This window comes from Cyprinus carpio, chromosome B1 (assembly GCF_018340385.1).
Source record: "Cyprinus carpio isolate SPL01 chromosome B1, ASM1834038v1, whole genome shotgun sequence".
NCBI classification, from domain to species: Eukaryota; Metazoa; Chordata; class Actinopteri; order Cypriniformes; family Cyprinidae; genus Cyprinus; species Cyprinus carpio.
In genome coordinates this window covers 9,162,524-9,177,009 of record NC_056597.1, presented here as the reverse complement: position 1 = coordinate 9,177,009, position 14,486 = coordinate 9,162,524, and the positions used below count along the sequence as shown (strand labels likewise).

The 14,486-nt window shown below is 37.7% G+C and overlaps 1 protein-coding gene across 1 annotated transcript in view; it reads right to left on the bottom strand.

The window, feature by feature from the left end:
- Positions 1–1,468: 1,468 nt before the first annotated feature.
- LOC109070516 (hedgehog interacting protein) overlaps positions 1,469–14,486 on the bottom strand; it is a 32,094-nt gene continuing 19,076 nt past the window's right edge. Inside the window, exons 10-13 of the mRNA XM_042716499.1 lie at positions 13,932–14,062; positions 12,417–12,501; positions 4,034–4,182; positions 1,469–3,945 (exon numbers count right to left, since the gene is read on the bottom strand). Of these exons, the coding sequence (XP_042572433.1) occupies positions 3,749–3,945; positions 4,034–4,182; positions 12,417–12,501; positions 13,932–14,062 (562 nt within the window). The 3' untranslated portion in view covers positions 1,469–3,748. The remainder of the gene's footprint in view (positions 3,946–4,033; positions 4,183–12,416; positions 12,502–13,931; positions 14,063–14,486) is intronic.

The following is a 14,486-nucleotide window of genomic DNA, read 5'->3' as shown; positions in this document are numbered from 1 at the left end:
TTTCATTTTGGTTGAACTTTAAGGAGGTGATTTAAAGAAGACTACCGATGCATGCTAGTTCTAATTTTGAGGGTGCGTTATGATGCATAGCTTCATCAGTGAGGCTCTGAGGGACTGAGACTTCCTCAGTCATGACCACACACACTTCAGCAGTAGTCCTCACTGACTCAGTCACATAAATATATGAGGTAATAGAATACTCTGCTAAAGTGTGGGTGTGATAAAAGTAGATGTGTGTGTTCTGTTTTAATAGATTAAGTACGGTGTTCGTGGAAGTTCACTGATAAAACATATATCCAGTATAGATAAAGTACGTCCCTATCTCTTGTCATTCTCTTATCTAAACCCATTATCTGCCCGATAAGTCTTTATTCTGTGTATATGATATTATAAGCGACTTTTCCAACCATCAGAGTTTTGCAAATATTTAGTATACAGACTCGTCATGTTTATGCTGAGTGCCGGGTTACACTGTTTATGAAATATAGCCAGGCAAAGGCCCTTTGGGGAAGAGAAAGAAAACCATTCCAAATGAAAAGTAATGATTCATGCCACAGATAGTATATAAACTCAAATACACCGCTATCGGCCCTGTTCCCCCAACACAATTTTGATTGGCTCCGAACAACGCACAGACAACTTAGTATTGCATTACTCTAAATACATTGGGGTGACTATGGTGATGTGGGTGGTCCTCATTCATTATTATAACGACCACTCAACCTGATTGATGTTTGGAGATGGAATTTAATAACGCTATCAACCTACACCGCTCTGTTTGTTAAGGTTCCACTAAAGATTTGCAGAGGACGGCACCAAACGGGCATTTTCAGAATGAATGTTTTTTTTCGCTGTTGTTGTGGGCATTCCATATAACGCCCTTATTTAAATACATTACTTTCATAAGTGTGATGTATAGTGTGATGTTAGTGATTGACAGTCTGCAATTTTCACACATTAAAAAATAAATACAGCCTTTACATTGTGTCAATCACGTTCACACACTGCCTCTGAAACTTTCATCCGTCATAAAAGAAATTCGTATCAGGTTCAATTTTCTGTGTTTTCATATCCGTAGCAAGCATTTTGATAGGAAAGGATGACGAATATGAAAAAACGCATACGAAGATTTCAGACTCTGTGTGCAAGGACCTTATGAGTTATGTTGACCTCTTTGGCAACCTCTCGATGCACCTTTCGTTCAACTGTACCATAATGGAAGAAGAAAACGGAAATGGAAGAAAATTTAATGTATAATCTTATGCCTTGTTTTTACTGCAAAATATTCTCCCTTTTCCTTTGTTTAACAGGAAAAACAACAAATATGCATGTTTGTGAAACTATATAGATACTATAAGCTGATATAATATAGATTCATGTAGTAAAACATTTATGAAAAACACCCATGGTGAGTTAAATCACATATCGGATCAAATTTTAGAGACAGATAATGTAAAGGAGTCATTCATTAAGTTCTCAAACATGCTATACACTTTAATAAACATATTGATATTTATGAGAAGAACCCAAGATAAACCTAGTTATTTACAATAAATGACCATATTTCTTCACATACAACAGTAAAAACATTGTAGACAACTTAAATAACTTTAAGGCGTAACTACTTAAATAATAAAAGAATCAGGGTTACTCTATTCACATGACACCTTCCCAGCAGCTCCAATGCAGGTTTCACATTAAGTGCTATAATTATAGAGTAGATTTACAGCATGGATTCCTTACATGTAACAAAGAATTTTAAAATGCACTGAATAGAAAGTCATAAACATGTGGGGGTTGTTATTGTTGATGCACTTGTCTTTGGGAGGAATAAGTGATTATATATATATATATATATAATATTTATATATATATATATATATAATACACCTGTCGATCTCAAAGGGGACTGTAAGCTTTCAATGACAAGAATCACATCAAAAACAGGCTCAATGCCTCAAAGCTCAAAGCTGGGTAATATTTATGACCTCACCTATTACAAATTTCTAAATTCTAAAGTAGAACAGAATGTGATTCCATTTTATTCAGAGAGAATCTAATTCGTCTACTAGATAGCGCTCAACCAACAACAATTCGCTACATAAAGCATCAGTTTTTGAAAGGATACTATGGGGTCTTGATGACATCATAGACTATATTTAACATCCTCTTCTAGTCATTCATGAGCAGAGCAAGTCAGGGGGAAGTAAAACTGGCTCTAAAATTATAGCTTCAGCCTTGTTTTAGAGAAACATCAAATATTCAGAAGGAAAGATCTGTTTATTTTTTTTTCTCTGTCAAAGCACTCTTGTAGTAAGAGAACGTTATAGCTTTAAATTAGACTGTTATAGCTGTTTTATCATCATCAGAACTGTATCTAGTAAAATACTTTAAATGAATTTACAGGCTTAATGTAAAACTGCTCCTCTCCCATATATTATTCCTTAAAAAAATAAACCCTCCTCTATTAAAACAATGGCAAATCTAAGTAGTATGTATCTGTACTATATGAAATGTACACCAGTCACAAGTCTTGTTCCCTTTTGTATATGACAAAACTGAATATGGTTTGGTGTTTATAAAAAAAAAAATGGAGAAAATGAGGCGTCCCATTGCAAGTCAAAGAATCTGTGAAAAGATTGTAGTATTTGCTAAAATCACCTTACGAGGGTTTTCCATATGAAGAAAAAACAAGCTTCTATGCTCAATATCACACAGAAAGAAGATACATGAACATTTTAAAATATGATAAGATATACAATTTGCAATGAAAGCAGCGTGCATGGTCATGAACAACTATTGGAAAATAATATAGCTGATACTGCAACTTTAACCAGAGCAGTTACCTCTTAACCAGTCATCTCCAACTACTGTATTAAATTAACGTAATCAAAGTGACTCTCCAAACATTCTTACAGATTTACATTTCAGCTGACGTTTTCATCTAAATGAAACGTCAATGGGATACAACCAATATTCAGTTTTGACTCTGCTGGATCCTCATTGAGCGTTTCAGCAATTATATGGATGACATTGGAGCAGATCCGTTTCTAAACTGCATGTAGACTGGCATCTAGTCCCATCATAATGATTCTCCAGTTATACACAGACCCGCTGGATAAGACGAAGTCTGTTGTATGGTTTTGCGGCTGTATTGACAGCTACTTCCCCTCCATTCTTCAAACAACCTGTGAATTCATGGCAGTGATTTTCTTAATGGTGTAGTTCAGTTAGGTAGACTGTCCATCTGACTTTCCTAAATGAGTGTTGCTATTCTTGACTCCCTAAAATCCCAATTAGTCCTGCAGTACAAACCGGTGCCCATGTTGGGATTGGACCGAACATCCAAGTTGGTCTCATGTGGGGCTTCCAGTGCTTTGCGAGTCCACCTGCAGGGACACTTGACTTTAAAGTGGACCAGACTTTATACACCATACCAGCAGTAACAACCAGGGAGCCCTGCGTGGGACCTCCAACTTGTGACCCTTTCAGCTATGCGCCTTGAGGTCCCATTGGCCACCCCGTTATAGTTTTCCGTGTGTATTTGTGCATAGGGGTGGGAGTGCAGATGGTGTAGGGGAGCATGGAGATCAAAGCCTGTGGCTCATGAAACAGTGGTGGGAGAGGAGGATCAGGTGAGGGGCAGTTGGAGATTGGGGATGGTGTCCTGAAGGCAAACTCTTGAAAGGCCTCCTTTACGTTTAGTCTGCCAACCAGTGAAGAGCGCGTTATCATCCTGCCCTGCTTTTTATACAATATAACTGGTGAGGTCTAGCAGGTAAGACGTCATGTCAATGATGTGCTCCAAGATGCTGTCTTTTTCACCGTCCCCTCGTGTCCCTCGCTCTCCTTTCTCGCACTGGCTGCCAGAGAAACCTTCCTTGCAGAGACACTTGTTGGGCTCCACGCAGACACCGCCATTGCGACAGGCCGGTTCACATTTGGCTACGAATGACAAACATAGAAGCTGTTAGAAAAGGTTGGAAGTTTGACCAACATTGACACAGATAAAGTGCTCCAATTAGCTCTGTACCTCGTAAGCAGAAGGGGCCATCCCAACCAGAACTGCAGCAGCACTTGCCGGTAGGTGTACAGTGGCCATTCTTGCATTCACGGGAGCAAGTGGTGCTTAGCATCTCTAGATCCTCTACTGGACGTCTGCACTCCTTAGGGACCTGTGGCCTGCATGAGTCACAGAGCATTGATGGTCAACTAAAGGTCTGCTTTTCTCACCCTACACTCGGACATATTTTCCTTTGCAGATCACTAAACTAAACATTCGCCAAGAATGCAAACGTGTATTAATCAGGGAAGAATTTCATAAACAAGCTAACATTTGGAAAACTTGTTTAGAGACAAAGAGTCGTTTTATCATGGCATGGTCACGCTAACTTTTGAAATATGAGCTGCTTCTCATTTTAGAGGCTGCGTCATTTGTAGGCTGCATGCATCATCAAGGATGTCTTATTTAAGAAAAGTTTATTCCTTGTGAGGTTTAAAATACTGTAATTTCTTTGCAATATTCTCTGTTACTTTTCTTAAATGAGATTATCTCAATTACACATGTGATCGACAAATACAATGCAGCCTTTGAAATGACATGCAGTAATGGAGTGGAGACTTTATTCTCAAAGATTAAAGATCTTTTACATGTTTCTTTAATATTAAAACTATTAAACAAAGCAATTTCATTTTTAATACTGTAAGTGCATTAAGTACATTATATGTGAAGCCCAAATTGAGCAGAAATTTAATATTTGTGAATCCCTACACAAAGACTAACAAATGTTTGTCTGTCTTAAACAGAGACTTTCTCAACTGTCACCTCTTATTTTATTACTGTAAAAATACTGTTTTTTATTTATTTACAGTCATTTGTTTGTTTGATGCAATCATATGCTGATCTTTTTATTTACTGTTGTTTCACAGACACATTATACACAATAAACCAAAGGCAATTACTTAATCAGGCCAAATAAATATCGAATTGACTTATCTATAGTATAGTTTACTTCTTTATATTACAATTTATTTTAAAGTATTTAAAAAAAACAAGTAACTGAAAAAAATTATTGTACTGTGGAATTAGTGTTTGTAATATGTTATACCGCAGCTTTAGCTTATAAGCAACACATTTATTTAGGTTTCAATTGGCAGTCCATCTATTGCAAAAGTTCTGTAAAAGTGAAAAAGATTATATTTGTTATGTGAATATAGACAGAAAGACAGAATTACTGATTTCATTAGTTTCAAATGTTTGTGAATGACTTAATTTTCACCTACACCCTTACATTACACCACGCCTACATTCAAGTGTGTGGGAATTTCCGACACTATGAACAGTCTGTGTGTAATACCTACAATAACACATCAAAATTTGGGCTCTGTGTGGCAAAATCTGGAAACAATAAAGCTTTTGTGAGTAATGGATTTCAAATGCAAAACCTCAGTGTCAAACTAAGTAGTTTGTGATGAACCTGTCCTGAAGTTCAGCTCTCCAAACATTCTTATGCCTCACTCAGCTAAACACACTGCTTAATGAGCCAGGCAAATCTCTTCAAGGCTGTCTATTAGTGAGCAGCAGGGCTGTTGACATACCCAACAGGAAAGCACACACACAGACACACTGTAATTGGACTCCAGTGAAGCAGTAACTGTATGGGAAACAGGCTGGAGAGCTCTTGGTGAGTTCACATCCTGTGTATCTCACTAGAGGTGGCGTATGGGAAAGTTAGGTGGCCAATGATTCTGTGCTTAATGATGAGGGTTGTGGAAAGAATGGAGGTGGAATCTGAGCGTTTAAAGCTGAAGTGTGTCATTTTTCCTATGTTAAAATACTTACGTTTAATGTGCAGAGACTAGTAAGTGGGCAAGTAAGCCATTTTAAACTCAACTTTTATGAAGCGTGAACATAGTGTGGGCTTAGGCTACACTGGGCACAAGCAATAGTATGAAATAATGATTCTTTTTTTGCTAACGGCTAACATATTCCTGACAAATATCAACACTTCAGTTGTCATCTCATTACCAATCTACTGGTCTACAGGCAAAATTAACTGCATCCAGTTAGCTTCTAATTTCCTAAGTACATATCATTGCTTTTATTGTGAACAATTAGTATTTGCATGTGTCTTTTATTAACTATTTATTTAAAGCTATAGCATCTTTTTTTTAAATCATAATTTCTTGTAATTAGTTGTATATTAGTTAGATTATCCAATCACTATTTATCACTACTTGCATTTAATTGTGACTACCATGATATATAAAATATGGAATAAATAAATATTACATATCTGTAGTATCTCAGTGGCGTGCAGTGGGGTTCTGAAAGGAGGAGACAAAGTCTTTTTTTTATTTTATTTTTTATAAAATGTAAATTCATGTGGCAGTCACGTTTTCTTGGTTATATAAACATTACCCTATCAGAATAATAAAAAATAATAATCTATTTTGTATTTTTACATTAACAATGTGATTAATAGAGTATTCTATTTATTAAAACCAAGTATAAATCTAATCAGTTTAGTGTTTTAAAGCGGTTTACATGGTTTCACTTTATTTTAATGGTCCCTTTAACACATTCTGTTGACTATAAGTAATGTTGCACCAACATATCTACTAAGTCTCACTAGACTGTTAGTAGAGTATTAGTAGAGTGGTAGGGTTAGGGTTAGATTAAGTTTACATGTATTTGCAAAGTTACTTATAGTCAGCTGAATGTCTGTTGAGACACCATCACAATGAAGAGTTAGCAGATATTAAGCAGACAGTCTACTAATACTCTTATGAGAGTTACCTACTGTCAACAGAATGCTCAAAAGGGACTATTAAAAAGTGTTAACTTTCACATTTATGAACAGATGGCAGTAACAATTTAATCAATATATTTTATTTATGAACTGATGTTCAGCTGTTCTTATTAATTATAAATTTATTTTCGGATCATCAATCGTCAGAGTTCAATTAACACTGGTCACAGATGCGGACAACAAGCTGATTGCTCACTAAACCCCTCACAGATCTTGTTTTCGTGACATTTAATGTTTGAGTTTGACAAAGTGGTGATACATATGTGTGAGTTGTTTACTTACTTTTTTTAATAGTCTTCCCATTAACGCCATTATATTGATCATTCAGACTGATTCACGAATGCGGAGCACGCACAAACACAAAAGGCGGGATTTATTGCATGAACCAATCATATCGCGAGGCATTGGCTCCTCTCATGTGACTTTCCTCCATTCATTCTCAATTACCCCACAGCTAACTCACCGCATGCTTTAGGGTGTCTGTTAAAACTCAATGGGCTCAGGGGAGGAGAGCTATGCACAGTTGTTTCTATAGAGCTGGCAGGGATGCTTACTTCTCAGTTATGACTAGGGTTTGCAATTAAGTCTTATGATGTCAGTGTTTGTTGGAATTTGTTAAAAAAAATTGGACCAACTGATATTAATTTGGTAAAAACAGATGCCATCAGATTTAACACACCAATTGACAATTGTTGGATGTCTGTGCTTGTCAGCATTGTGCAAAGCAACCTTGGCAGTGTCTATGTAAGCGAGTGGGATGTTGGACCTCTGAGTACCACTGACAGCTTCAGTGACTGATGGCAGGGATAGGGTGGTAACTAGGGAATTGTGGCAGGATGTGCTGGGGGGTCTATTGGGGGTGCAGTTCCCATGCTCCCCTCAACCACTTTCAGCACCCATATCAAGTCTCCCTTGTCTCTCATCCACACTTTGTTTTTTTTGTTTTTGTGTTGTTGTGACAGGCTGTTACGTTGTTAAAAAAACAGAGAGAGAGACAGAAAAGATGAGGGAGAGAAAGAAATAGAGATAGATAGTGAAAAAGAAAAAGAGGGAGGGAGGGAAAGGAGAGAAAGAGGTGCTCCCCAGAGGACTGGACTAACACTGTTAATGACGTCGGGGTCAGCGGCGCTACTAAACAGTTTGTATTACTGGCAGGGTGGCCGTGAAAACAACACCTGCTGCAGTGGCACTTGACAAAGACAGCTGGGTCAACAGGCACTGTGGGAATGTATCAGCTCTGGGAGGCCACTTGCATAAAACACAGACTGATAAATTAAAAGAACGCCCCAGCTTATTAGTTTAAGACTGTCCTGGAGCTTGAATGGGAGGTTCAACACATCAGCTGCATAACTTCTCTTTTTGTCCATCCAATGACTGTCTGGCACAATATGCCAGCCATGATCCCAGTTCCCGTTCTACACTATCTACCTAGGAAGAAATCATCTACACTGGAATTGAGAAATTGAAGTTTTGGGTGTTTTTAATGCTGTAAATATGTGGAATTATGTGGAATTGATTTAGATGTGTTAAACAGTACTAGACACTTACTGGTAGTCGAAAACATAATTATTAAGCCAAAATATTTCATAAATGGGGTGGGGGACTTGTACAACTTGATGAATGATGGGTGGTCCAATTCTGTGGAAATCTGTGGTGCTTTCTGTGGAATTGCAGAATGGGTAATGACTCCAGTAGCTCCGAGCTTTTCTTCAGGAGACAGTTTAATATCTCTTGGCCTAACTGTTTCTTACTATCAAAGCCAACAAGTTGAGTTATTAGATGAAAGCAAGTGCACGGGTAGAGGAGTGAAGGGCTGAGGGGTGTTCAACGAACACAGCATAAAAAGCCTTCATCAAGGCACTCTGTGTGACTCCTCTGTCCTTTTTGTCATCTCTCTCTTTTGTTAGTACCTCTTTGTGGTTATATTGTATCAAAAAATTTACTGTGTATTGTAGCTGTAGGCCATTCAGTACCACCCCCAAGGGTCTTTGTCAAGGGGAGGAACACGGTTGTGGGTAGGAGAGATTTAGGAGAGACCGTGAAATAAAGGGGACTTGTGAGAGATATATCCTGCTCTTGACACACACACTTAAGCCTAGAGGAATTTGTTACCTCTATATTGCTACAGAAAAGTGCATCTAAAGAACCTATTTGACACATTCAGACAACAAAATCCATGGGAGATACACTTATATTTGTTTTCTGACATATCCTCAGGTCTGTGGTTCTAAAATGAATAAAGGTCATTTCAGAAATCACTCAAGTAACACTCAAACGAAACTCAACATCTATTTTGGTGAAGAAACAATGAGACGTGTTCTTCAAACATTCCTTGGTTTCTACTGAAATGTTGAGATGTTGTCATTGAGCTGTGTCAGAATAGACTGCATCTGCCAAAAGATCTATGAAGTTCTCATTTCTGGTAGCTTACATGGGGTTAAATTTGTTTGCTGGGCGAATTTTTGCTTACAAGGAGTATGCCTACTAAGAAAACAAACATTTCAACAGTGCATATACTGGACCAGTAAAAAAAAATGAATAAAACTGAGGATGTGCGTCAGTTTGTATTTAATATTACAGAAAAAACTAATTATATATAGTTCACTTACTGGCATCTTTTCAGTTATTGCCACCAGCCAATAAACAATCCTACAGTCTCTCTCTTGTCCACATTGGACATCGATACGTGTACATTTCAGTGTGCGGTGCCTTATTTATTATTCTACATTAACTGACTGCAAAACAAACTCAGATGGGTGCAGTCATCCCGGTGAGGTTTACTGCAACATCTCAAACATTTGACTTTCATTTGATATGATATTCTATGATATATTTTATGCTTTCTGCCCTAACCCACAGTTCCACAACCCAAAAATGCAACGTGGCAGATCATATTCCAAACACAAAGTAGGTATTTTGAAGCCCTCAGCCCTAGCCAGAACGCAAAGGTTAAAAGGTGCAGAAAAGATGTAAATGTAGATACTAGAAATGTAAATGTTGGACCACCCCACTTGACAGTGCTAGTCACTCAGAAATGTTACATCACCTGTTTTATTTGGTAATTAGATCACAAAAAGTGACATGATATATAAAACAGTGAACCCAACACCACAGGTCCAACAGACTAAACAACTCCAATCAATGGTGGAAAGAATTGTTCTTTGGAAAAATGCGGTAATGCCAGAAAACATAAATAAAGTACGTTTGAGGGGCCTTGTTTAGGAGACTCATGGAAACATCTGTGATAATTAATAGCATTAGACTTGGGTGGCACTGTCGTCACCTGGGTATACAGAGCCTCACAAAAATATTCAGACCTTCAAGCAATTTTCTCTCCTTCATCCTGGCTGAAATCCTGCATACAAATATTGGTTTCTGTGATATCTGCATTTCATAGTTTGCATACTGATTCAATACATATTGTTTTGTATTTTTAAAAGTCACTTTTTACAGTAATTACAATTTCTATTTATTTATTACATGTGACAGTCCAGACAGATTTGCTCCAGGTTTCAGTATGGACTGGACAAATATTTGAATTGAGATCAGACTTTGACTGTGTTATTGTAGGGCACTGATGATTTTGTAACTGGAATTTCTGTAAATAGTGTTGATACATATTCTTTTTTTATTCTAACAAGATAGCCATTTCCTGTTGATGAAACACAGCCCCTATGATGCGTTCACCAACATACTTCACTGCAGGTATAGCGTACACTAAGATGTGGGCAGTGTTAGATTTGCACCACACATATTGCTTTGAATCTAGGTCTTATCTGGAGTACAACTGCAACAGGGCCACTACTAAGGCAAGCTTCAGATGTACCGTCTCGTGGTCCCCTATACCTACCAGTGTCACAAAGAACTCTTATCTTATAATTGACTGGTGCACCTTTATGTAATTCTTAGAAATTAGCTTTTCAAAGTGATCATAAGCCTTTCTGCTTCTTGTTTGAACGGAGAGTTTTGAGGAACAACCTAGCCAGTGTCTGGGTGGCTTCCACATCCAGATAACTGAACCTCTCGGATAATTACTTGTTTTGTACTTTTCCCTGGAACGCTTGTAGTTTTCGTTTTCACAGCCTTCAGTTCTCACTTAAATAAGGATGCACATTATAAATGATTTTTTTTTTTTATTCAGAATATGGAGACATTTTTTCATGAAATGCAATTCCTCAGAGGCATACGACTTCATAAACTAAGAGTTGATACTATTGCAAGGTGGATATATTAAATGTGAGATCGAATACAACAAGAAATTTCAGCTCTTTCAGTGCTTTGACATTTTAAGTGTAATTTTAATTTCCACTTCAGCAAAATTATAAAAATTGGTTAGGATCTGAATAATTTTGCATGTAAATAATAAAAATTTCAATAATTTCACCTGATAATTGAGGGCAATTTATATAGCTCTCATGGTGTAAAAAGGTCCAGTGAAAGAACTTTGAATAGCGTAGAAAGCACAAAAACAAGTTTCATGAGGGATTGGTTTGAATTAGAGACTTGACAGATCTGCCTGTGCCTATTGTAATCTCCCATTTTTCTGGAAATGATATATTTGATCTATTAAAAATGCAAACACTTTTGGCAGTTGTTACGTGGGAATTCATATGCTCATTTCTAATAGATGATATGCCTTTCATATGTACTCGGCTTAGTGAGAACGACATATTTTCAAGATCTATCGTAAAAGTGGCTTTTAGTGGCATAAAACACACGGGTTAAATTACGCCATATTGAAAAAAGCCCACAGGCATACAGAAATGATTAAATCCTTTAACCAACTCCATTCACATGTGCTGAATCTCTCGCCGTGAACTCGTGCACATGTATGTCAATTGGATAAATTTTGTTCAGCCACAGATTCGCCAGCATATGAACGTACTCAAGGTTCTCAAGGAAAACATTCCCTCTCTTGAAGACAGGTGTGTAAGTCCTGTCAAAGCACGGAAAACACCCAACCGACGACCACACAGGCTTGCTAGTTAACCAGCGCTGTGTCCGAGCCACCTTGACTGTGTTGGTGTTAGAAACACGTTACACTAACATTTGGAAATGCTATGCTTGCTCTCCAATTATGGCCGAGGTTTGTGTTGGCTAAGACCGGCAGTTGTGTGATGATTTGTTTAAGGGAAGCTAGAGTCCTTTTGCATGTCTGTGAGCGAAAACAAGTAGTGCTTTAACAGGATAATTCACCCACAAATGAACATTCTGTCATTAACTCACCCACAAAAGAAAGATATATTGTAAAACGTCTTCGTGTTTTTGTCCACACAATGAAAGTCAACGAATGTTGTTTTGGACCCCATTGATTTTCATTGCATGAACAAATCCAGTTGTAACATTCTTCAAATTAACCTTCTCTCTCTTGGTATGAACTAACCACGCAGATGTTCAAACCATAGCACGTAAGAAGAATACCGGGGGATGTTTTGTAAAGCGGAATAAAAATGGAATTAATTACGTGAGTTTCAATATTAGCATTGCTCAGCAGTAACATCACATATTTCACATGCGAGCAATGAAAATGGAAAAACAGAGAGGCTGTTGCATAAACTCCATTGTATACAATATGCTGCCCTGTGTATTCGAAGCTCAACGCACCTTTTAGGGTCCACCAACTTGTAGAGTTTTCCGTTGTGCGACTGTATCGCCGTGCTTTTGCTGGAAGCGAGGATGTAGACCTCACCTGCAGAGGAAAGAAAACATGTAGGTCTTTCAAGGGATCTCATTTGTCTTCACTCACCTTCCTTCCTTCCTACTCTTTGCACTTGACACTGGTGCATGAGAGGGTTTCGAGGGGGGCTCATTAAATCGTCATGCAAGGAATTTAATGAGGAGCAAGCTTGCAGCACTGTGCACAGATTGTAAACATGTGTCAAGAGACTGCCATGTGGGTCTCCAGTACAGCCTTTCACTGAATCCCTCTTTCACATCAGCAACAAATGCTATCTCTCCCTCACAGAGGCCCACTCTTGGCAAAGCACGAGATTTATTCTCTGTCACACTTGACCTGGTGTTTGGATTCGAGAGTTTATGTTCCCTGTGATGCACTGAGCTGTGGGGATATTACATGGTGGCAGAAAGTACAGCCTAGCAGCAGTGAGTGGGCATAACTTTGCTTTGGCGAGGCACTGACGGAGGGGCTGGCGTCAAGTTCACATAAAAATGACCCCCATTACTATTCCAGTAAGCCAGAAATCAGTTGTTATCAACATTGAAAGAACAACTAAGGAAATGGAGGAGATTGCGCATGTAAACCCTATATGCTGACGGATTGCGCTGACCTTTGATTTCCAATTGTACCGTCTGTTAGCAGCGAAAAAGAGGAAGTAATCTGTCAGGAAACTAAAGGAGTACTGTGTCATAGCAAAATGTTCCTTGGAGGAAAGATATTTGAAAATGGGAAGTAGGACAAGGGATTGGTTTTCTTTCTGTTCTGTATCATTCAGATGATTCTTGGATTCGGGAGCCAGTTTTTTCTCCTTCCTGTGACTACAGTATACACAGTATACACATGTAAAACAATCGCTTCATTAGACCTTGTCTAAACTTCTTTTTTTGTGTGTTAGTCCTTTTGAGAAATGCCTGTAAGTTACATTACTGTTCAAATGTTCAGATGCCTCTTATGCTTACCAAGGCTGCATTTATTTGATCAAAATACCATAAAAACAGAAATATTGTGAAATATTATTACAATTATATAATAAAGTGATTAAAATAAGAACTTTAAATTTTTATATATTTGTAAAATGTGTATTCCAGTGTTTGGAAGTCGTTCTAATATGCTTCTTATTATTATCAATGCTAATGTTTGTGGAGCACAAGATAATTTTTTTCAGGATTCTTTGATGAATAGAAAATTCAAAAGAACAGCATTTATTTGAAATGTATTTTTTTTTTGTAGTAATATAAATGTCTTTGTCACTTTTGATCAATTTAATCCATCCTTGCTGAATAAGAGTAATAATTTCTTTCAGTTGTAAAAAGAAAAAAATAATGTATCTTCCGCATAATATAGTTTTAAACTTGACAGAACCATGAATAAAGGTTATGAAAGAAGCACACAAAATGTGCGATGAAACGAACACACATAAAGCTTTTTGAGAGCCTACTGACCTAATTCATCTTCGCCAAACCCTAGGATGTGGCCGACCAGCGAGGAACCACAGGAACTGCTCGTACCAAGACAAAGAGGCTTCTCTTGCCACAACCTGTCTCCTGAAGGCCTCTGCAGAATTCTGAAGTTCCTGTAACAATCATAAAATCGGGGGTTAAAAATGTCATTGCTCGGTCTACCCAGCAGATTTGAACGAACATCTTTATTTTTTACAAAACACAAAACATCAGGCATAATTTACTGCTTTGGATTTCCAGGAACAATTTGCTTCCTACAGTTTATCTCTCACTGTTGACAAAAAAAGGCAAGCTGATAGTGAGGATGAATTATAAATCTGCGTAAAGTGTGGAAAACATATACCAGTGGCCCATTGACCTGGCAGGAAAACTGCTATCAATTTACCCTGAAAAAGCTCTTTTTCTTCATTGGGGTATGTGGCGAGTGTGTGTGTTGGCACAGTCAATAACACAGGAAAGATGGCAGTTTCCATTCGCAGTTTAACAATTACCACAAAAAACCAAAGAGGAGCAATATGAAAACTGAAGTTCAATATG